The sequence below is a fragment of the Balaenoptera musculus genome, chromosome 15 (assembly GCF_009873245.2).
Source record: "Balaenoptera musculus isolate JJ_BM4_2016_0621 chromosome 15, mBalMus1.pri.v3, whole genome shotgun sequence".
NCBI lineage: Eukaryota > Metazoa > Chordata > Mammalia > Artiodactyla > Balaenopteridae > Balaenoptera > Balaenoptera musculus.
In genome coordinates this window covers 31910125-31935393 of record NC_045799.1, presented here as the reverse complement: position 1 = coordinate 31935393, position 25269 = coordinate 31910125, and the positions used below count along the sequence as shown (strand labels likewise).

At 40.8% G+C, this 25269-nt stretch overlaps 1 protein-coding gene across 3 annotated transcripts in view; it reads left to right on the top strand.

Moving 5' to 3' along the window:
• The window catches only part of SLC23A2 (solute carrier family 23 member 2), a 143420-nt gene that overhangs the window by 88607 nt on the left and 29544 nt on the right, over positions 1-25269 (top strand). For all 3 annotated transcript variants that reach the window (XM_036826304.1, XM_036826305.1, XM_036826303.1), the window contains 4 exons: positions 10379-10495; positions 12549-12706; positions 23555-23643; positions 24659-24729. In XM_036826304.1, the coding sequence (XP_036682199.1) occupies positions 10379-10495; positions 12549-12706; positions 23555-23643; positions 24659-24729 (435 nt within the window). The remainder of the gene's footprint in view (positions 1-10378; positions 10496-12548; positions 12707-23554; positions 23644-24658; positions 24730-25269) is intronic.

Sequence of the window (25269 nt, the reverse complement as noted above, 5' to 3'; positions counted from 1 at the left end):
AACCCATGTCCCCTGCATTGACAGGTGGATTCTTAACCACTGCACCACCAGGGAAGTCCCGTTAATGTGTATCTTTAGTCTCCTTTGATCTGGAACAGTTCCATAGTGTTGTTTGTCTTTCATTACCTTGACATTTCTGAATAGTATGGGCCAATTTACTTTGTAGTATGTCTCTCAATTTGGATGTCATACTATAATTTTATCTTGTATTTTTCATTAGTGAGGTTGCATCTCTTTTTCACATGCTTAAGAGCCACTTGTATATCCTTTTCTGTGTACTTTCTTTCATATCTTTCATGCAGTTTTAAGTGTTGGTTCTTGGTCTTTTTACTAATTTCTAGCAGAGCGTTGCCCTTTTTGATAGGAGTTACAGATGTCACCATTTTGCTTATGGTTTTTGCCATGTAGAGCTGATAAAAAATTATGTAGTTAAATTAGTCAATCTTTTATGGATTCTGGATTTTGAGCCATGGTTAGAAAGGCCTTTTTTTATTCTAAATTTATAAGGGAATTCTCTTCTTGTTTTCTGCTAGTACTTTCATGGTTATTTATGTTTAATAAATACTTGATCTGTTTGGAATTACTCTTAAGATATGGCTCCAGCTTTGTTTCCCAGATGGCTACCCAGTACCCCGACCCCATTTATTGAATAATCTCATCTTTTCCTCAACTGATATGAAATACTTTTGTCATATACCAAATCCCCAGTGTAATTAGGCCTATTTCAGGGCTTTATATTCTGTTTAGATGTTCTGTCTATTCAGGCACCAGTACCATATTTTTATTGTAGGCTAATGGTGTTTTATATCTTTTAGGGCTAGTTTCTCCATGTTGCTCTTTTTTAGAATTTTTCTAATCATATTTATGAGCTGTAGAATCAGCTTGTCTAATCACCCTCATCATCCCCCAACAACCCCAAAAATACCTATTGGTGTTTTTATTGGGATTGCATAGATTTAGTAATTCACTTAGAGAAAATTGGCATCTATATGATGCTTAGTCTTCATGTTTAAGACTGTGATAAGTCTTTCTGTTTGTTCTGTTCTTCTTTTGTATCTTTTAGGAGGGGTTTTGAAGTTTTCTTCATTTATGTCTTTCATATTTCACAAGTTTATTGAAAGGTAGTTTATCTTTCTAATGTCTGTTGGTAATCAAACTTGTTTGTCCATTATATCTACAAACCTTGTAACTGTTGATGACCATGTATTGGTTTTATATTCCATTACTTTACTGAATATCTTGTTTTCATTTGATTACTGAGATTTTCCAAGTATACATTCATGTCATTTGCAAATAGTGATAAGTTTACCTTGCCTTATCTAATTTTTATTCTTGTAATTTCACTTTCTTATCTAGAATAAGAAAACGAACTTTCTTTACTAGAGTTATCTAGCATTGGCTAGTACCTTCAGTAAAAGTAATGGGGGTGATAGTGGGCATCCTTGACTTTGGTGGTTATAGCTTCTCTATTATGATAGTGGTTTTGGCCTAAATAGATACATTTCACTATGTGAAGGAAATATCCTTATTCTTAATCTATTGAATCTTTCAAAATCAAGTATAACTTTTGAATTTTGAGCAGATGCTTTCTGTGTGTTATAGAGATGATCATTTGATTTTCCTCCTAATATCTCTCAATATGATCTATTGAGAGATAGATCAACAACTGAGGCTGTCAGTGTTGAACCATCAATGCATTCTTGATGTGTATGATCACAATATATTATTATTTTTTAATGTGTTGCTGGATTTTGTTAATAAATATTTCTTTAGGATTTGAGCATTAATATTCATGAGTGGGGTTGATCTGAAGTTTTTTGGGGGGGGTGGTAGTGTCATCTTTGTGAGGTTTTGATATCGGTATTATATTTGCTTCACAAAAGATTTTGGTGAGGGACTTCCCTGGCGGTCCAGTGGTTAACACTTTGCACTTCCACTGCAGGGGGCGTGGGTTCAATCCCTGGTCGGGGTACTAAGATCCCACATGCCACGCGGCTTGGCAAAAAAAAAAAAAAAAAAAAAAAAAGATTCTGGGGAGTGTTCTTTTCCTTAAAAAACATGGGAATTTGTGTCTGTGTATGAAACATAAATATTACATGTAATATGTTGAGTGTGTGTGTATTTAAAAGTTTGTTAGCATTCCCTATAAAATCATCTGAGTCTAGTATTTTGTTTTGACATACCTTTGAGAATTTCTATTTCTACTTTGGGAATCAGTCAGTTTGGGACTTATTTTATTCTGGAGTCAGTTTTGGTAAAGTATTTTTTTCTAAAAATTTGACTCATTCTAATTTTCAAGTTATATACATAGAACTGAGCAAAATGGATTTTTATGTTTTTTAATTCCTTTATTCTGTGATTATTTCCACTTTTTGTCTGATTTTTTATGCTTGTCCTTTCTCCTTCCACATTGCTCCATTTTTATTTCCCTGGATTAGCTAGTTGGTTTTTTTTTAATTTAAAAGAACTAAATTTTAGATTTACTTAGTGCAAATGCTTTTCTGTTCTCTAATGTATCCGTTTTTTATTCCTTTATTGGTTTTCCTGTTATTTTCTATTATTTTTTGAGGCATATGCTTAGTTTGTCTTTTTGTTTTAAGTGCAAAGACTATGAATTTTCCACTAAGCACTGCTTTAGCTATATCCAGTGGATTTTCATATTTAATTCTAATAAATTTCCTATTTTCTAAATAGTTTGCTATTTTGGATCATATTTCTTCCCCTTTGCCCTTTAAGGAGGCATTTAAAAATTTCCAGATGGAGAAGGGTTTTTCTTTTTTTTTTGGCTGAGTCGGGTCTTAGTTGCGGCACGTGGGATCTTTTGTTGTGGCATGCAGGCTCCTCATGGCAGTGTGCAGGCTTCTCTCTAGTTGTGACACGTGGGCTCCAGAGCGCATGGGCTCAGTAGTTGTGGCGTGCGGGCTTAGTTGCCCTGTGGCATGTGGCATGTGTAGTTCTTGCACCAGGGATCGAACTGGCATCCCCTGCATTGCAAGGCCGATTCTTAACCACTGGACCACCAGGGAAGTCCCTGGAGGAGGGTTTTTGATTGTCTGTTTTTTTAATTTCCAGTTTTATTGTATTGTGGTCAGAAAATGTTACTTGTATTATTTTTTGGAATGTATTGAAGTGTTCCTTATGGTTGAATTTTTGCAAATATTTTTTGTGAATTTTTGTGTTCTAGATAATTGAAAAGAGTTAAATATTTAGGTTATATTTTATTAGTTATTACATCTTTTCTTTTGCCTGCCATTTGGTCTGCCATAAATTGAGAGATTAATTTCCCATTATTGGTATTTTTAGATTTCTCATATTATTTCTGAGATATTTTGCTTTATAATTATCGACTCTCTCTTATTTGTACATAGATATTTATAACATGTTTATGGTGAATTGTACCTTTTATCATTTAAAACATACTCATATTTGTCTTGGTTATTGCTCTTTAGCTAGAATACTACCTTGTTTGAAGATAATTAAGACTTTATTTGCATTTTTCTTTAGCTTTGCTCATTCTTAGGTGTATCTCTTATATACAGCATAGAACTGAGTTTTGCTTTGAGAAGGTCTTAAAATCTTGTTCTTTCAATAGTTGAGTTTAGCCTATTTACATTTAGTGATAATGACAAGTATATTTTATTTGTTTTATTTGTGTGTGTAGTTGTGATATTTAAAAACTTCTGTACTTTATTCTAGTGGACACCTATATAATCATAACTATAGAACAATATACTTAACCCTTTATTTCATTGTCTTCTAGTTTCCTACCATGAACAGTAACAAAATTAGTGTTTTTCCTTCCTTCCTTTTGCTCTCTCTCTCCTCTACTACCTGATTTTGGTCAGAAATATTACTTTTGCCCATCATTATAATTGATTTGTTAGCTTCAAGTATCATCCTTTGACTTCCAGCTATATTAGATGACAATTAATTTACTGCTTGCCTTTTTCCTTTTCACTCTCACATTTTGTTAATTGTAATGATTGTATCTTTTTGGTGCACGTGAAATTTATATATTCTGGCAATCTAATCCCTATTTTTAGTTTTATTTTTTTTTCTTGGAATTTTTGAATTTTTGAATTTTTTAAATTTATTTTTTATTTACTTTTTGTACAGCAGGTTCTTATTAGTTATCCATTTTATACATCTAATCCCTATTTTTAGTTTTATTTCTACAGTTAATTTGAGACAAGACTTCTGCTGGTTTCCCTAATAATTTCTGGGTTGACCGAAGTTCATCCTGTAGGCCCTTGATATTCAAAGTGTAGTCCATGCACCAGCATCGTTGACATCATTACCTACATGTTAGAAATGTAGAATCTCTGCCCCAGCCAAGACCTGCTGAATCAGAATTTGCATTTTCATACAATTCCTATGTGATTTGATATGTTCACTGAAGTTAGAGAAGTAACACTATAGTAGTAGTTTCCAAGAGAAGAGCTGGATCATGGGAATAGTTTTGGATGAGAATTTATCTATAGCATTTAGCCTTGAAGGAGAGTTCGGCTGGATGTAAAATCCTTGGGATGTTGTTTGGATTCTGACTCAAATAAATCAGCTGTAACAAAGTTTTGATACAATATGAAAAAAATTTTTAAAGCATTGGGTATTAGGTGATATGAAGAAATTGTTAATTTGATTAGTATGTAATGGTATTTTGGTTCTTTTTAAAAGTCCTTATCTGCTGAAGAGACATACATATGTGTTTATGGGCAAATTTATGTATTTTGAGGATTCAGTTTAAAATAATCCATCCCCTTACCCCAGTAAAGTTGGAATGGTATGGGGAATAGATTAAACAAGAACATGGGGCTAATAAATTTTGAAGCTGGAGCTGGGGATAGATATAGGGCAGGCATTTCATATTCCTTCTACCTTTGTATATGTTTGAAAAATTCTATAATACAAAGTTAAGAAAATAATTGAATCATATCTTATGGTTTGCTGTTTTCCCATTTTCTTGTGTTGAATGTGGCTATGAAGAACTCAGGCTGTTTTTTTTTTTAAGTCAGTATCTTGATCTTTTTGCCTGTCCTATGGATTCTTTATCTTTGATAATCAGTAACTTTAATGACTGTCATATGATAATAATCATATCATAAGTTTTGATGCTGACCTGGGTCAGTTTTTCCTGGCACTTTCAATATTTAGCTTCAAGGCTCCTGTTACTTCAGGAATGTTGTCTTGAATTATATCTTTATTTTTTGTTCCAGTCTCTTCTTTTGGTTTTCTTATTTGGGAGCTCCAATTATGCATATTTTGGCTCTCCTTTGTCTGCCTTCTTTATCATTTCTCTCTAATCTTTTTTTCTCTTACATTTTTTTCATGTTGTCTCTTCCCTCTTGTGCTCCTACCACTTTCATTTTTTCTTCCCCACTTCTGTCCAGATTCTTTCAACTCATGTTTTATTTCCCTTTGTTCTTAAATTTTTTAATACAATTGATTGTTTTATTGAGTTTTCAAAATATCTGAATCCTTTTTCATTAATTTATTGAGTACTTAGTGCATCTTTCTAATTTGTAGGCATATCCTTTAGTTCTTGGAAATTTTCTTATTTATTTGATTCCTATATTCTGTTTTCTTGCATAAAAAATGTTATTATTTAGGGCTTCCCTTGTGGCGCAGTGGTTGGGAGTCCGCCTGCCAATGTAGGGGACACGGGTTCGAGCCCTGGTCTGGGAAGATCCCACATGCCGCGGAGCAGCTAGGCCCGTGAGCCACAACTACTGAGCCTGCGTGTCTGGAGCCTGTGCTCCGCAACAAGAGAGGCCACAATAGTGAGAGGCCCACGCACCGCGATGAAGAGTGGCCCCCGCTTGCCACAACTAGAGAAAGCCCTCGCACAGAAACGAAGACCCAACACAGCCAAAATAAAAAAAAAAAAAATGTTATTATTTCTTGTCTTTTTTTTTTTTTTTTTTAAACAACCTTTTTATTATGCTCAAAGATTTGGGATAGGGCATCATGGGGCTGGTTGCTTCTGTCATGCTGGCATGACTTTTTTCCCCTCCCCCTCCCCTAAATATTTATTTATTTTTATTTATTTATTTTACTTTTGGCCACATCAGGTCTTAGTTGCGGCATGTAGGATCTTTCGTTGTGGCACACGGGCTCTTCATTGCAGTGCGCGGGCTTCTCTCCAGTTGTGGTGTGTGGGTTTTCTCTCCGTAGTTGTGGTGCACAGGCTCCAGAGTGCGTGGGCTCTGTAGTTGTGGTACGCGGGCTTGGTTGCCCTGCTGCATGTGGGATCTTAGTTCCCCGACCAGGGATTGAACCCACGTTCCCTGCATTGGAAGGCAGATTCTTTACCACTGGACCACTGGGGAAGTCCCCGTATTTGTCTTTTTGTTATTTTGAGCACATATATTTGACTTTCAACCCTTTTGTTGAATTTGTTTTTTCCTATTTTGTTTTTAGTTTCTAAGATCTCTTTTCCTGTTTTTTTTTTTTTTTTTTATTTGCTGATTAAAGCTTTTAAAACGGCAACGCTCTCCTCCCAGGTTCAAAATATTTTTATTTTTGTGAAGGCACAGGTTTCTTCCCCCCCACCCCCAATATGTTTTCTTTCTACTACATGGACCCTATTTCCTCTGTTTATTTGGCTCTTATTTTTGGAGGAATGTGAGGCAATAAAAAATATGACTGTAGGGTCATTATGTGAGGATGAAGTTTGTCTACTGGTGGGCCTTTCCACTGAATAGGGAAAGCTGTCTTGTCACTGTAGGGTCTATAGATGGCAGTGTCTTGTCTCTGAGGCTGATCAATTCCTCTAGAAAGAAATCCTCTAGTCTCCTCCTGTGGGTGTATAACCTGGCTTCTGGCATTTGGAAGCAGATGAGGATCCCGCTGTTCATACTTGCATTTAACCCCACATAGTATTCCTCAGTCTGAGGTGTTTCTGATTTGTATTCTTCAAACAATACATTTTTGTGTCTTGTAGGATGAGGATAGCAGTAGGAAACAGGGTGTCTGATTGGTTCGCAGAGTTAAATCCCATCTTCTTTCCATCCCTACTCTGTCTTGTGCCTCCAAGCATAGAACCTTTCTGGGCTTCTGTTGGTCAACCAACTTGCTTCTTTATACCTTCCCTCTCCATGCACCAATGTTTTAGGTTCCTTCCCTCTCCTAAATGGGTCACAGCTCATACAAATGCTTTGCCTATTCCAAAATATGTTATTCTCATTTCTCTTTCTACTGTTTTCTTTGTCCTTGTAGATTGGTGTCATATTTATTCTTTCTCAGTGTTTTTAGGAGTTAGGGGAAATGACAGATGTGGTCAATCAACCATGTTTTACTAGAACTCAAAAACTGGTTATTTGAAAAGACCAGTGACATTGATCTTTGGTGGACCTGATTAAGGTAAAAGATGAGGAAGCACTAATGCATATTAGGAATGTGAAAGGAAATATAAGAAATGTGTATAAGAGAATATTAACTACAACTTTATGATAATCAATTTGAAACCCTATAGCAGGGTTGGCAAGCTACATCCTGCAAACCAAATCTGGCCCAACACTTGTTTCTGTAAATAAAGTTTTATTGGAACACAGCTATAACTCATTTGTTTACATATTGTCTAATGTTCTTTTACACTATAATAGCAGAGTTGAGTATTTGTGACAGAACCATATGGCCCACAAAACCTAAAATATTTACTACATAGCCCTTTATAGAAAGAGTTTGCTGACTCCTGCTGTAGAGGAAATTATTTCCTAGAGAAAAAGATTACAAGTGACTTAAAAGTGCTAGACTAGATAAATAACCATAGGAGAGATTGGAAAGGTTATTAACGATCTCTTAAGAAGTCTCCAACAGGAGAACTGAATTCTGAGTTCACTAATCTTGGAAGAACAGGTAATTTCCTTTTTCTTTAGATTATCTTAGACCATAGAATAATATGGAAAAGCCTATTCAAGATGACATCATCAAATTATTAATGTAGTCATCTTTTAAAGAAATCTCGCTGTTGGAGCTTTTTGTTTTGCAGTTTTAAGAGAGTTCATATTGTTCATGCAGTGATAACACAATGTGGTACCATGGTCCACAGTGACCAAACACACTCCTTCTGTCTCTGGGAAGGGTGGTGCAGCATTTTTCTGACAGGGTTTACTGATCCCCTTGACCACACAATTCCCTACTTTTTCTTAATACCATTTGTGGACATTTTACATTAGTTCCATTTCTGAGTTGTAGAACCACCCTCATTACTAAGAAAAATTGTGTGTGTACAGTGTATGTATATGTTTGTGTACACATCTTAATCTTAGCCTTCCAGGCCTGAAAGAGGACAGATGCAGTCTTTTCATTTCTGTTCATCTGTTTTATAGTTAAAACTAGTCATTTCGGAATCATTAGAATAATAATGCATATAATATTATTGTAACAGATTGTACTAATCTGGTAATTGTAGTGTTACTATACTCTGTTTTCAGACATTTCTTTTTGTTACTTTGTGAGCAATAACATTCCCCACCTGTAGGTAATATGATAGTGTTGAATTGTCCTTTGTATAGTGAGTCCAGTATCCATAGTTGCATCATGTCAGCAAATGGTCAACTTAGTTCAGGGATTTCCAAGACTGATTTGGGAGTCCCAAATCAGGTTCAGTGATTTGCTAGGAGGACTCAGAATTCAGAAAAACTATTACACTCCTGGTTACAGCTTATTTGAGAGAAAGGGTTCAGATTAAGATCAATGGAAAAAAACATGTAGGGCAAGGTCTAGGAGACACAGAACAAGCTTTCAGTTGTCCTCTTCCTAGTGGAGTCACGTGAGCAGTGCTTAATTTCCCCCGAAACAAAGTGTGACAACACTCAAGGAGTGTTGCCAGACCCTCTGGAGTCAAACTGATACCATGTGGCCCAAGACCCCATCATCAGTTGCATTGTTAGCATAATCTATGAAGGGCAGCGCAAGGCTTCATTCAGGTAAACAGATACACTCTTAAGAGACAGGATATTCCAAGAGCACAGAGGTTATCTTCCAGGTGGCAGGCAAGGGCCAAACTTCTCTTTGAAATGTTCAGGGTTTGGACAACCCAGACCTGCTGAGTTAATCCTTTACTGTACATCACCACATATCAAGTTCCTCACCATGTGTACTTTTTCTACCACCTCTACAAACAAATTTTAAATGACACATATAATATGTTTAAAACCATTTAATAATGCAGATCTGCCAGTATCCATTGTTTGAATGGAAGAAAAAGTTCTTTCCGAAAGTTCATATTCAATTCACATTTGGATTAGATAAAATGTCAATTTACATCAGATATTTACCTTTAGGCTTTAGAAGGTAAGGCTGAATTGTGTCACTTGTTTCGTTCAAGAGTATTTGGCCCCCAAATCCCTGTGCATGAAAAATGGAGTGATAAACATAAGGAGTCAGCTTCTTTCTGTGGATCAAATCCATTGGAAAGGGGGTACAAATTGGGCTAGGTGTGGCCAAGGATCAGAATGTTATCATCTTTATCTTTTTTGTGGCACATCTTTTATTTCCTCTTAAGCACTTTATGTTATTAAAAAACTTAAAAAAATGCACATCTTGGATTCCAAGAAATTGTCTGTAGGGTTTTAGAAACTAGAGCAGTATTGAGGGTATATGGGGGAACCCCTGAGTTTTCAGTTTGGCTCAGATACTGGATGAGTTCAGAAGAGATGCTGAAGCTGAAGCTGACTGGAAATGTCTAGACTATAACCTAAAGTGTCTGGTCTTTGTAAAGATTCTGGCTTATAAAGGATGCAAGGCTTAACATTTTAAAAAATCTTTAGTAATGGTGAGGGGAAAAGAAAAGAAAAAAAGTCCCCTAAAGTATAAATACATTTTTAGTCTGTTTTTTTAAACAAAATTTGAATCATCATATCTGTATACCTTTGCTCTCTTCACTCACCATTATGTCTGAGCAACAGTGTTTTAAAAGAAGGGTGTTTAGGTACAGAAGTCTTTTTCCTTGCAGGGATGGAATGGGGTAGGAGGGACAGATTAGTGCTCTCTGTTTGAAAGTGGTTAGCGTTTTGTAACACTGCTTCATTAGGGTTACCACCCAAGGACAGCTCATGCCAAGGTATTACTTTGTGGTCTCAACCTTGAGAGCATCCCTCTCCACGCAGTAGGTGCCCAGCCTTGGGGAGGAGCTCTGAGCAAGTTGGGTGCTCTTGGGTGTGAGTTGATGGAAGGAATGCTGAAGCCCCAAATCCTGAGGGCAGACTGTCCCACCGAGTGAGTGTGCTTGACACTGTGTCAGAGGTGACCAAGGCTTAATTTTACAGGAGAGCAACAGACACTTTATAAAGTTGTTTTTCAGTAACAGTAGCCTGTGCTGAGTTAACTTTAGTCCTTGCTTTCATTAAACAACTTGTTTTCTCCCTCTCGTTCACAGAGCTCTCTCGCTGAGACCTTGGATAGCACGGGCAGTCTTGACCCCCAGAGATCGGACATGATTTACACCATAGAAGATGTTCCTCCCTGGTACCTGTGCATATTTCTGGGGTTGCAGGTAAGATGATTCCTTTGGAATGTAACCACCAGCAGATGCTTGAATCTGTCTGGATTATTTAAAATTCAATTTTTATTTTTTATTTATTGACAACTTTAATATAAATTACTCTTTTAAGAATGATGAATGGGAATTGTTAACATGAACTTCATAACAGTGAAAGGAAGAAAACAGGAGGAGTAGGTTAATCATGGAATGAAAGGAAAATGTTCAGGGAATAAGCAAGAGAAATGACATGGAAGTAAGGAAAAAAGATCGTAGATGTGTGGAAAGGGGAGAGTAGAGGGAAGAGAAAGGTAGAAGAATAGAGAAAAGAAGGGTTAGTGTTCATCTCTCATTCCTAGTTAACCAACCACAGTCACCGTCAGTTCTGCCATGAAATATGGGTGACACTGAGAAGTGCTATGTTGGTCAGGACATAAATGTGGAGGCTTCAATCTTACTTTTAAAGGAAGGCAAACTTCGCCTTGGTGGTGTCTGCTTTGTCTGCTGCAATTTCCAGTGGGGGCAGAGCAGGGAAGCTGCCAGGGGAGGGGTGGGGGGATGGGGCGAGAGGTGACACAAGCTGATGCAGGACTCCTGAATGTTTGGTACCCACTCCCCCCCACCACCACCACTCCCTTTTCCCACTTACGATTGAAGTGGGGCTTTAGGAGAAAGGGGATGACATGGAAGGCTCTTTGTCCAGACACATACCCCTGGACTGTGTTTGCCTTGGTTTTGAGGTTTCACTTTCCATTCTTTAAGTTTGAATGATCAGTTCATGCTGAGAAAATCAGTCCCGTTATCCAGACAGGTTTATTCACTTGGAGGTGAACTGTACCTGCTGAGAGCTGATGCTTTGGTCCAGTTTCCAGGCCCCTCCCCTTAGGTATCAAAGCATTTGGTAACCTGGACAGAAAGGCGTCTAATAAAGAAGACGTAACCAAAGGAGCTGACTGGTCTTGGCAAATAATTTCCCTAGGGCTGAGTATCTGGAATCAGATTCAAGAAACTCATTTTTTGATATGTTTATATTATAGATGTTTCTAGAAGTAGTCTTCCCTGTTCAGATAGGCTTGGGAAACCCTGTGTGCATCATGCCCTTCTTGACAGTGCACAGCACTCTTAAACTTGTGAGCAGCTCTGGGAAGTCCTGGATGAGAATGTTCTCTTCCCCTCACCAAACACCTGTTAGTGTTACACAGTTGGACTTTATGGGCTGCAAGCAGCACATTTTGGCAAACATGAGCAGAGATGGGAAACTATTGGGAAGAAACGTAGGAAGTTTGTAGAACAGAAGTAGGAACCGAACAGGCAGGCCTCTGGGAGGAAGGGAAGTGAGCAGTGAGGGCTGGAATGTCCTGCCAGGGCCCCAAGGAATGGGGGAGGGGCCCTAAAGGAAGAGTGGGATGGGCTCTTTCTGGAGGATTCCCACAGCTACTGTGTGACCCTAGCCCTTCCCTGATTGCTGTTAAACAATGCCAGACCATAGAAAAAAATGGAAAACGCCTTGTGCAATGAAGCTTGTAACTTTAATCCCCAGACCTAAAAGAATTAAAAAAAAAAAAAAATGGACGAACTATCTCAAGAACATAGATGTAAAATTCTACATAAAATATTGGCAAATCAAATCCCAGAAGAAAAATCTAGCATGACTAACTAGAATGGTTCAGTGCCACACAATTCATGTTAACAGATTAGAGGAGAAAGACCTATGGTTTTAGCAGTTGATGCTAAAAAAAGCATTTTAAAAAAGCAAATATTCCCAGTAAGAATTATATAAATAAAACACTACCAGTGTTTGTATTGAGTACTTCCTTTGTGCTGGTCTGGATTCATGCAAGTAATAATTAATAATACAAGTTAGTGATAAGACAAGAAAATGTAATGGAAAGGAGAAATGCCAAAAAACAGATTATTTGGCATATGATAAGAGTGTGTACCTAAAAAAACAAATTCTTCATGGGTGTAACTTTTTAAAAACAACGGGGGTGGGCAAAGTTAGGGTAAAATCAGAAAAAATACAAAGAAGGGTTTATTCTTTTCCCCTCTGTCTCCCTGTCACCCGTAGCATTACCTGACGTGCTTCAGCGGCACCATCGCGGTGCCCTTTCTGCTGGCCGATGCCATGTGTGTGGGATATGACCAGTGGGCCACCAGCCAGCTCATCGGGACCATTTTCTTCTGTGTGGGAATCACAACTTTGCTGCAGACAACTTTTGGATGCAGGTGAGATTGGGGCACAAAATTGGGGATGCTGAAGCACCCATGAAGCATTAAGCACTGCCATTCACCTAGGGCTGCTTGGAAGGACTGACTGGAGTATAGAGAGGTGTGTCCTAGTGGCATTTGCCCTGCCTCCCCCCAACCCTACTGTGTTTCTTCTCTAGGTGGGTGGCACTGCTTCCCACCTAGTTGTGCAGGCTGGAAACAGACTCACTCAGCTCCTTCCATCCCACCAGCTGGCAGGACAAGTTTTCTCTCCAGTACCCCCTCCCTGCCCCCATTCCTGAAGTTCAGGCCTAGACTGTTCTACTAGGTTCCTAGTTGGTTTCCCTGCCTCCAGGGCTACTCTCCTCTGCCCTGCTCTGTGTGCCACTCCAGTGCCGTCTTTCAGTGTTTGCATCTTCCTGGGTGTTGCCAGGCTACAGCCCTACTCCCTGTTTAAAAAAACAGATGTGCTCACCCTGTAGACTTCTCCCTTGTTCTCTGTCCCACCACCCTTCCAGCCGTGTCCCTGCGCCCTGCAGTCCCCTTCCCTGCACTCACCCAGGGGTGAGATCCTCCCCGAGCCCACCCTGCTGTCTTGCCATCCTGTGCTTGTGCTCCCCTGCAGCCGTCCAGTCCTGGCTTGCCCCTCTCCTCTCTGTGAAGCATCCCTGACTTCCCAAAGCCTCCTTTCTCTCTGAATTCCCACACATGCATCTTGTGTATGTTCTTCTAATGTGGCTCTTATTCCACTTTGTCCTTTTTTGTTTGTGTCTTTTCTTGCTGATTCATGTTTCCTTCCTTGATGCCAGAGCTGCACTTTGCATCCCCAGTCCCCAGCTTAAATGGGTATGGAGCTGGCATAGGTAGGAAAAGAACTGTCCTGTCTTACCTCCTCCTGCAGGCTTGCTTTGTCCCCTCCTGTCCCCTTCTTCCACCGTCTTCACATGCAGCCTTTTCCTTTACCCTAGGGTGCTGCTCAAGGGGTGGAGCCTGTGGGGACAGGACTGTCCTCAGGGGAAGGACAGCAGAGTAAACGTGCGAGTTCTGTCTCTCACTCCATTACAGACAGTCTGCCTTCCCTGCTAGGGAGGTGGGAGCAAAGGCAGAGGGAAAAGAAGGCAGCTTGGGAATCATGAACTGTATTCCAGTGAGTCAGAATCCTCAGGGTGACCTTTACTTGAGGGGGGGCGGGGCAGGAGAATACGGGAAGAACAGTGTTAGGGCATCCTGGTTGGCGGCATAAGCAATGTCCTCAGGAGGGATACGGCAGCTCCCTAGCAGTTCTGCTGATGGAAGGAAGGCTGTGAGGGCTGGCTAGCTCTTGGGGTTCTCAAAACCCCAGCCCCTGCAGGACTGCCTGCAGCCACCATGCTGAGCAGATCCCTTACCTCAGAAGGGAGGGTCTTCTTAGGGGACCCCTGAGGGAAAGTCAGGGTGTTACTGACCTGTTAGGGGAAGGAGATGCGTTCAGGCATTCCAAAGAGGACTTGATTCATTTTCTTAGAGCCCAGGTAGTTAAATTTGGCTGGCAGCATCTTTCATTCTTTTGATACAGCATTCAAGGTTCTGTATTTCAAAGCCAGAAAGGATTAGAAAGCTTTTATTGACCGACTCAAGTGTACACAAGACACTGGTTTTCTGGGGAAATATTCTTTTTCTAAACAGCTAGCTCATCAGGGAACTTGTAGCACAAACCATCTGTAAATTTGGGCAGTGCCTCTAGTTGAGAATTGTTGGTTGACTTGAAGAGGGAATGAAAGACGTGTTTACTGTGGTACAGCAGGTACCAGGTGCAGCTGTGCTTTGGTCTCATATCAGGGAGGCTGGTCCTGACTGACAGTTGAGCCTGGCTGTGCTGGGCACAGTTGCCTAATGGTGACATAGTAGGGAGAGTTTGGGGTAACTTTTGGTGTGTGCTTTCAGTTATGGGAGGGCACCCGTTCAGGACCCTCTTGCCCATCGTTGGGGCACAAGAGACCTTAACAGAGCAGCCTGGGTCAGTTTACCCCCTCCCCTCCCCCTGAAGGAGCACAGTGGAAGGAGGGGAAAATGGGGAAAGAGGAGTCAGTTAACTTTTGCTCTACTCCCTTCTTTGTGCTACAGCACCTTTTTCTTGCCTGGGATCCTTGCCTCCAGCTCCCGTCTAGTAGGGAAACAGTGAGAAGGCACTCAGCGCTGTGGTTTCCAGCTCCACAAAGCCTCAAGCTGTTGTTGATACATTCTTTTTAGTTTTATCCAGCATATATTTGAGGGCCCGCTGTATGAAGGTGAACCCAGATGATGAGGTGGGTGAGAGGCATTTCCTTCCCTGCCTGCTTGGTCACCACCTCTGGGGTTTGTTTGCTGTATCTGTTTATTCATGTGTCCCATCTCCCCCATCCTCTGCATCTCCCTGTCCTTCACCCTTTTCTGTTAAAACTCTTAACTCCTCTTTACCCATCTTCCCTTCCTTCCATGGTGCCCAAAGAGGCAGGGCTACCCCTTCTAGCTGAATCACCTCTCACACCCTTGCCCCCGGGTTTCCTGTGTATGAATAATGTGAAAAGCCTTTTAATTCTGCTGCTTGCTAACATAGACCCTCATCGTAGACTGTGAATTATCATCTTAACAGACTTGTGCATTTACTTCCTGATCACAACAGGATCAAACAAACAGATAAAGCAGTTGGGGCAGAGGGAATATCAAGGTGGGACAGTGGGAAAGAAAGGCTGATGTGGCCAAGAGTGGGGTTTATTCCCAGTATCACAGCCATAAGGATTGCAGATGGCCTGTACGTGTTTGTTGGTGTTTGTTTGCAGTTCACACTCATTTCCTTAGGCAGAGAGCTGCAGAAGGAAAATCATGTTCAGCTTTCATGATTTCTAGGACAGATTTTCAGACTTTTCCAACTCTGAGTCGTTTGCCATGTGTGTCTGAGTTCTGTCCATTTCTTCGTGTGTTTGCCTAACACCTGTTGAGTACCCAGTACTCCCTTGCACTGGATGTAGTGGGTACATGGGACCTAGAGACCAGCCATGGTCCATGCCTCTGAGGGGTGGGGCCTGTATTGTGAGGAAGCTAAGACCATGATTGCAGGTCTAGAACAGAGGAAGGAAGTATAAGCATTCCCATCCTCTGGGCTGTGGCCAGGTCATCCCTGTTCCGTGTTTCACATGGGCACTCTGGTGAAGAGTGGCATGCTGTTCCTGGAAAGTTGTTTCATTCCATAAAAATAACCAAAATTGATATGGAAAAAGTGAGGGTGAAACAGATGTGTGTGCCTTTGCAAACCTGAACACAAGCTCAGAATGCCGGCTTTAAGGTGCTGTGTTGTAAATACTCCTTTGGGGGCACGTTTTCCATGGGCTGGGCTGGCTAAGGACACAGAAAATGTGTCTGATGCAGCGTGTGCTGCAGACCCTCTTTCCTTCACTACACATCTCCCCTGGCTTGAACATGCTTTCCTTTCTTCCAGAGATCATGACTTGTTTTGAAATGGAGGTCATATGTCTCTGCCCCAGTTGTGTGACTTCTGTGGCTTTAGTGCTTCCCAGGGCCTCCACCTGTCGGGGATGGGCGGTTTCTGTGACAGCTGCTTCTTCCATCCCCCTTGTCCCATCCAGCCTTTTCCTTCTTTACTTTGACTTTGATCCCCTGCAGTTTGCTTTCAACGAGGTCTTTATTGTCGAGTGCCCTTGGGTGAGGTTTCAGACTGCTGAAAGCAAACCTCATTCTGGTTGATTTCAATCCAACCTACCCCTTGGGCTCTTTCCAGGAATTAGTAAAAAGCCTTTAAAATCCCAAGAGCAGGGGCAGGGTTCAGAGTCCCCTAACTCGGATGTTAGCCAGCCAGCAGCAGCTATGCCTCCCTGGCTTTGGGGAGGACTCAGTTCATGCATCACCTGGGCTGCCATTGTCTTTTCCATCAGAGACCAAGCCTTGGTAGCAGCTCTGAGCTTCCCAGAGCCCTTGTCCTTGGGTGTTATGCCTAGCTGGGGGTGAAGGAGGGCCCTCTGGGACGGACCCTGCCCCCTCGCACACCATGCTGACCTCCAGCTTTCCCTGAGGTGTGCAGGTGCTGTGTTTGGGGACCACATCCAGCCTTTTGTTCCAGGTGCCTCTTGGAGGCCTTTCTCTCAGCTCTCCAGCAAAAGAAAAAATTGCAGGTGGAGTAACCCCTTTCTTGAGAGCCTCTCCTGGCCATAACAGGCCTGCTGTAGACACACAGAACATTCCTTTGCTGAGAAAAGGTAGAGTTTTGGCTAAGAGAGTCATTGTAGCTGGTGCAGCAGCCTGGTCTCTAACAGAGTTGTCTGCCCTGAGGAGAGAGCTACCCTGTCTTCCATCTCCTTGGGTTCTGGGGCCTGTACAGTATAGGGGCCGGCTCCAGGATACTTTAAGGTCTCAAGTCTGAGGCTTTGAACTCTTAACTGTTGATCAAATTTAGAAGAATGGAGAGATGCAGTGCTTGGTTTGGGGTAGGGGAGACTGGGATTTTCCCCCACATTCTTTTCCTGTATATGTGTTTGTGTGGGGGTGTATGTGCAGTTTTTTGAATTACTTGAGAATTTCAGGCAGCATGATGATGGCTCACCCCCAGATACTCTCCTAGGAATGAGGGTCTCCTGTGTAACCGTTTACCACACCTGAGAAAGCTGAGTTATATCATCTAATATGCAGTCTATATTTAATTTCCCTAGTTGTCCCTAAAATATCTTTTATGGCTATTCCCTCCACCTCTCTGAACCAGGATCCAATCGAGTTCGTGTGGTACATTTGTTTGTTGTGTTTCTTTGGTCTAGTAATAAACAGACCGTACATTTTTCTTCCACATTATCCTCTTCTTAAAGAGTCCAGGCCAATTGTCTCGTTGAGCATCCCGTGGTCTGAATATGTCCGATTGTGTCCTTGTGGTGGTATTTGATTTGTTCCACAATCCCCCTATTTGTTGTAACTGGGAGATGGGGCCAAAGGCATAGTTGATTCAGGGTGAACATTAAAATTACTTTGTAGATGATAGTGAGCCTGTCATGTTAAGCAGGCTCTTAATAACAAGTTGTAGGTTTTTCCTGCCCCCATGTAAAAAAAAAAACTTACTGGTTATTTAACTCAAAGAATTATAGGTAGTACATTAAAAACATGGGGCCAGTGAGAACCTGGAGGTAGTGACCTTGGAGGAAGGTTTGCCCTCACCAGCTGTGTTGAGGGGCTCTGGCTTCAGAGGTGGCGTCACTCCCATTCTACTGTTTACCAGCTGTGTGGCTTTGGGCAAGTTGCCTAGTCTCAAAGTCCCCTTTGCTCCTCCATAAAATGATGATAATAATAAAATTGTTAGTGAGCCTCAAATAAGATAATGCCGGGCACTCGCCCACACTTGCCTGTTGGTGCTCATTATTTTAGTGGACCCTCCTGAAGGGTGGGTGTAGGTGAGGCAGATGGGGGTGCAGTGGGCAAGGCTGGTATGCCAAATGGAACAGCTTGTCCTTGATGACATGGCAGGGGTTGGGTGTGCTCCTTGGCCACATGGCCATAGGTGAACTCCTTCAACTCTAGCTTTTCTGGGTGGTCTCCCCCTTCAGTGAACATGCTGTTTCTCTGTTTGCTAATATTTCTGATGCTCCAGGAGACTAGGAGACTGACTAAATCCTCTTAGTATATGTGGGGTTAATGAATTTAGTTCCCCACAATCTTTTTTCTTTGACTGTCACATCTCACTTGCCCTGTATGTTCCCACTTGTTCTAAAATGCTCATCTTCTTCCTCATGGCCCACTGATTCTCCCTTTTATCATTCCTTTTCAGGCAGGTGACTGCCTGGCAAAAACTGTACAGGGATAGAGCAGCACTACACAGGAGCAGAGGATAGAGCTTCTTGTCAAATACCCAGAGGGGAAACTCTTTTCTTTTTTTATAAATTTTGTGTTTTTTGTAACTATTTGACCTCACTCTAGTATTCTAAGGACTATGTTATCATCCTCCCCCATTTCTCCTCCCAGGAAGACACTTTATAGACATAATTTTTTAAGTCATATCTATTGAGGGGTAATTGACATACAGTAAAATTTGCCGTTTTTCACTTGCATAGTTAGATGAGTTTTTACCCATGTGTACAGTCACTTAATCACCACCACAACCAACACATTCCAATTCTTTGGAATTCCCCAAAGAATGCCCTTATGCTTTTCTGTGACTGGCTAGATCTTTAAGTAATAAAACAAACTTTTGACCTGAGATAGTTGATACTATCATGCTTGAAAAGGTTATCAATATTGTACCCAGCCAACCCTCCTAAATTTCTGTGCTCTGTCTGGACGAAGCCTTCCGCTGGGAGCTGGGAGAGGAGCCAGTCGGCTGCTTCCTACTGAGGTTCCCTAGGAGTGTGTCTAATTGGAAGTGTTGACTGAGATAGTTCATATAATTTTGATATTTACATATAAGACCAGAATATCATGGACTTGAAGATAAAGATTAGATTTGCCTTTCGTTAAGAGTTTTCTTTGAATCAACTCAAAATGGATTAGAGATCCAAACATAAGAAACATGATACTATATAACCATTAGAATAAAACGAGGGCGAATTCCTTTATAACTAGAAGTTGGGAAAGACTTTTAAACTAGGACTCAAACTCCAGAAACAATAAAAGGATGATAAATTTGATGCCATTAAATGTTTTACAATTTTTAAGCTTTGTATTGTAAAAATATACCATAAACAAAAATGACAAACTGGAGAAAATATTCATAATATAGATAAGTTCTAATATCTCTAATATAGAAAGAACTCTGAAAAATCCAAGTTAAAAATTACCAAAAATGGTGTAGAAAGAAAGGACAGAAGACATGAATAGCTATATAAAAAGCTATATAATGGCCCTTCACCATATGAAAGGATCAAATTGACTTTATAATAAGAGAAATACAAACTAAAGCTACCCTGAGATACCATTTGTCTCCTTTGTCAGATTGACAAAAAATGATTTTGACAAGCCACTCTGATGGCAAAGCTGTGGGAGAACAGGCATTGTTACACATTGCTGTCAGGAGTGAAAATAATTCAGTCCCTGTGAAGAGGAATGTTACAATATCTAGAGTACATATGCATTTATCATTTGATCCAGCAACCTACTTCTAGAAATTTACCCTGGATATATACTCCCACAAATGCAAAATAAATGCAAAAAGTTTTTTTTTATTGCTGTGTAATTTGTAATGGGAAAATAGTTAACACAACTTAAATGCCCATCTGTAGGAGACTATCATACATCACACAGTGAATTACTATGCAACCCTGAGAAGGAATAAGAAAGATTTCCATGAACTGGTATACAGTAAGTTCAGGGATGTATTGAAAAAACAAGTTGCAAAAGAGTGTGTATATGTTTGAAGAAACAAGAATAAGTTAGAAATTAATAAAAATGGTTAATGATCAATAAGTCAGATTTGGGGGTTGGAGGGGATAGGAATGGGAGTGACATTTTCCTGGTATATCTCTATATGGTTTGATTTTTTTTTAACCGTAAAATGTTCAACATATCCAAAACATAAAATCTAAAAGGATGAAGAAACACAAACCCTAAAATTGAATACAAACAGAAACAAGTGAACCTAGCTTTATGTCAAATTGCTGGCCACATGGAGAAAAGAATTAATTCACAGACTTTAGAACATAGTACTTTGCACGCTCTGAATGGGATATATTCTAAGAAAAAAAAATACAGAGAAATCTTAAACTTAGTAGTCTTGCTAGTAGTGACATTGGTATAATTCTGGAACTGTGCTGCTTTGGGCAAGTTTGAGACAATTTAATTATTAAAAGGAATAGTCATGGAAGTGTATTATTAAACTGAATAAAAAGTGAACCCATGTGTCTATGGTGATATTCAAAAAAAAGAGGGAGATAAAAATTGGACAAAAAGGGAGCTGAGAATAATTCCTAGAGGAAGTGGTATTTTCTCTGTGCCTTCAATGTTGAATAGAAATGGAGCATTAGAAATGAATTGATGACTTAAGAGATGAGCAAAGGCTCAGAGGCAAGAACGTAGACTGCTTGCCTGGAGTGCAGGCATGTAAAGTGGCCAGTGAGAGACTAGACTGGGGAATGGGTTCAGGTCACCTGGACACCGAGGAGGAAATGAGGCACCTCCAGCAGGGTTTTGAACACAGTAAGAACTTGTCTGGGGCTGGTTAGGTTCTTTTGCTGTCCTGGGTCTAGAGCCTGACATGGGAATGTGTCACTACAAAGGTGACTGTCTGCTCAGGGATTTTTTCTTAATGACATCCAGCAACACTATTAACTTTAAAAACTTCCATCTGCAAAAATCCATTTTTGGGGTATCTTCACATATTTAAGATACACTTTCCCTGTAGTCAAGGTCGGCAAAATTTTTTCCATAGAGTGATAAGCAGTGAATATTTTAGGCTCTGTGTTCTCTGTTTTGACTATTCAGCTCTACCACTGAAGCATAAAAGCAGGTGCAGACAACTCGTGAATGAGTGAGGGTGGCTGTGTCCCAGTGAAACTCTACTCAATGAAAACAGGTAGTTTGCCAGATTTGTTTCACTGGCCAGTCTGCTAACTTCTTATGTAAAGAAAAGCACAGTTTAATTTGTTTCCTTTCCAGTCATCAGTAGAGAATAAAATAGCAGACAGTCGTGTCTGCTTGCAGAGCCCAGGGATCTGAGGTTTAGGTGATTGTGTGAGTGAAGAGCCCCAGGAATTGACCAGCTTCATGCTGGGGAAGTGCCTGAAAAGCCACTTTATCAGATGAGAATATCAAGTGCTTTATCATCTTCAAATCTCTTTCTTGGAAAATTGGCTTTGTTGATTTTGATTTAGGGGAGCTCTTGTTTAATGAAGTAGTGTGCTCTCGCTGCAACTTTCCCTAAGAATATTTCAATCAAGCCACTGATTTATGCTGCCAGTTATGGAGACCACACTTCACTGCTGGGATACTTACTGTAAGGCTGCTGCTTATCTTTCAGCCAGGACTGCTTGTGGCATGCAGTGCGCGTAGCTGCAGAGTGAACACATAAGCCGGCATGTGCATCTTTTACCAGGTCATCTTGGGAGACTTTGTCTGGGGCAGCACATGTGAGAATTTTCTGTTAGCACCCACTTTCAAAGGAACCCAGGGTCCTGGTTGTGTGAAAATGAGTGAGCTTCTTTGCAGCAGTGCTCTCAAGGCCTTTGGTCATGGTGAAAGTCATAAAATGCATGCCCTGAAAGGTGCCCAGGCAACGATCAGGTTCAAACTGAGGCTCACGTCACCGGGAGTGGAACCCAGAGCCAGTCTTCACTTTCCCACATCCAGTGAGTCACCAATGCAGGGTTGATTGCAGTGGTCCTAAGGATGAGATTTCTAAATGCAATCCATATTACATTGCTTGAAATATGAAATGATAGTAAAACAGATGCTGTTTGGACCATTTGAAGTAGCATCCGTTCCTGATTAGATGCTGACCTCCCTTTACCCTTTCAGTACATTTCTGAAAAATCGTGCTTAAGGAATTTTTGTAAATCAAGCAGCATTTTCCCTTTGCTATACATTCCCACTTCAGGGGACCTTCACTTCCACTTTTGATGGTACTATGCGCCAGGCCCCTCCAACAGGTAATTATTAATGGATGGTTGTGGAGGGCATGCCCATGGGAGTGGCCACTAGCATTGCAGCTGGTTTGTACTGTGCAGCCTGCCTCTGTGTCTTAAAGCCAGCATCTCTCAATTGATTTCATTGCAGGATTAAAATGGCCAGGAGAACAAAAGAATCTTAACCCTCATATAGCTCAGAATAGTGTATACCAGCTCTGGACTTGTAAAGCGGCTATGTGTCCTTCAGCCAGAGCCACTGTTTCTCAGTCCAGTTACTGTATCACTCAGGGCAGAATATGCTGTCAGCTCAGAGGAGAGCATACTGGGTTCCTATCCTGCTGGCCAGGACACTGATTCAAGGCTGCTTAGGAGTATTTAAGAATGATCTGGACATCTAGGAGTTCCTAACCCTGCAAACCAAAGGAGCTAGTTTCATATTTTACCCCCAAAGTAATGTTAAAGATAGTGATTGAGTTCCCATGTTAGCCCATTATACATCTCTAATAATAAATGACAAAATCTTTTGAATTTGAGTAGTACCAGTGCTCATAAAGTCAACATGAAGTATCTAAAATGTAATTGAATGATGGCATCTGAGGATCTCTGCGTTTAGTTTGACAATGGAGGCAGGAAATTTAAGAGTCTGCAAGCTTTCTGGGTCCTTTAAAAATAAGGGTTCGAGCACTTTTGAGTATTTTTTATGATTAAGCAGAATATTATATCTACTGTTGATTTGTAACTTACAGTTTTCCTTTTCCTCAATAGATAGATAGCTCACGTGATTTTAATGCTTATCCTCAGTGATTTAGGGCAGTTTTTGACTTACAAAATGGAACGACAGGGGGAGATAGATTTTTTCCATGATAACCAATAAGAATTTGAAAAGGAGGAGGAAGAAGAGGAGGAGGATGGTAAAATAGAAGATGTACACTGATGTTTAATAAGGAGCTCACAAGCTCAGCAGGACAGAGACATCCAAATGCCCGCATCCCCCACCCCCAAGGGGAAAGGTGGTGATGGCAGGGGCTGGTGTTGGGGTGCTGGCACTGACCACAGAGCTCCCCCGGGGCCCACCCTGGGGCTGTCTTTGGGGAGAGCAGCAGGAGGGGAGGACGGAGAAGCCAGCATCCCTGGCTGTGTGGCCGAGGAGATCTTTGCAGACTGGGGCTCTTTCTTCCAGGTGTGCCTGCATTTACTCATGTGCTGTTTGTCTATGGAAAAGACTGTTAAGCTGTCAAATAGTGAACTACCTCGGTAGTTCCTGATGCCGTGATCATGGTTTTGGTCTCGTTTCTTTTAGGTTACCCCTGTTTCAGGCCAGTGCTTTTGCATTTCTGGCCCCTGCTCGAGCCATCCTGTCTTTAGATAAATGGAAATGTAACACCACAGGTAATTGCAGTTATTTCCACATATGTCATTGGGGTCCTTTAATGCAGGTGATAGAAGGGAGGCCTGGGCGTGCTGCCCACAGCAGTGTTAAATCCTTTCTGGAATCAGGCACAGAACACACAACCAACAAACAGCTTAGAACGCTCCAATCTGTGGATCGTGTTTCTGTCTCTCTCTATCCACTTGTTCATTACTAACCCCAAAGCAAGTAAGGACCAGAAAAGGACCTCATTTCTCTGTGCTAATGAAATTGATAAATATGGGGAAAGAATAGAAAAATATTTGTGCTATTTTTCTGCCTCTTTCTTTCAGTGGATTTTTTGAACCACCAGTAAACACTCTCTTTGCTGCAATAGCATCCCTTCTCTGAAACATCTCTGCTTTTTAAGGATCTGGCTGCTTTGGTTTTCTGCAAATGACTTTCATTCCCCCTCCCCTCCTCATCGTAGTGATTGCAAAGATCCTTAAATAACCCAGTAAGGTCAGGAAGAGATCAGATAGGGGATTTGAGGAAATCACATAGACCTGTTGTACTCTCAAAATATTGTTATATTTTTAGGTTCTAGGAGCAAAGTTTTCTAGCCCTCATTTCATTCCTTGCTCCTAGGAGTTACTTTGTGACCACTGATTTGATTTAGGAACAGGAAAAGGGCCTCTTTTATCTAGGTTTTTAAAACCTCAATCAGGCAACCTTGCTATTGGGCATGTCAAAGAGCTGCTTGCAAAGGTTGGTCTTTGTATTAGGCTGGGACTAGCAATGTATATCACTAGTTCAGTCAGCTTTTGAGAAGCCGGGAGCTCTTGTTGATGAATAAATTTGGTTAAATTAGCAATGGGGAATCCACCTTTCAGTATGATATGCCATAGTGTTGTAACTTGAATTTTAGGGATGGGTATTTATACAAATATACTTAGAACAGCGAGGAAATTCTTCTTAAAAAGAGTAAAATGAATATGTCCCGTGAAACATCAGTGTCACTCCAAGAAAAATTTTGTCTTTGTTTTTGTTTTCAAGATGTTTCGGTTGCCAATGGAACAACGGAGCTGTTACATACAGAACACATCTGGTATCCTCGGATACGCGAGGTAAAAGATAAACATTATCTGCTTATGGCTTCTTTGTGTTTCTACTCATTTTCAGTGTTGGTCGTGACCAATAAATTGCAGTTGCTCTTTTTCTGTTTCAGGTACTGACATGTTCATTTCTGTTGTTAAACTAAATTTAGATGGCATCACTGTAAAATAAAGCATGCAGAAATGCTTTGTGTGACCAGACAGTATTGTTTCTTACTCTCTTTTCCATCCTCCTTTCTCCTCCTCTCCTCCTATTTACCCACAGACCTGTCCACTTACACCCTCCAGCATAACAGCTCCCTTTGGAAGGAGCCACAGAGTCGATAGGTTGCAAAACTATTTATTCTGGCCTCAGTGTTTGCCTGTATTGGTGGAAGGAATTAAAGACACTTGTCTGCCTCAGTGCACTTGAATAGAACAGGGCGTGGGAGTCCTTAGATATGAAGAACAGCTGACAGTTTATCCAGATTTTCCAAAACCTATAAGATCATTCACCATTAGTTCAGAATTAACACAGATATGGCCATTCTGCACAATAGAAACATTCCTTTA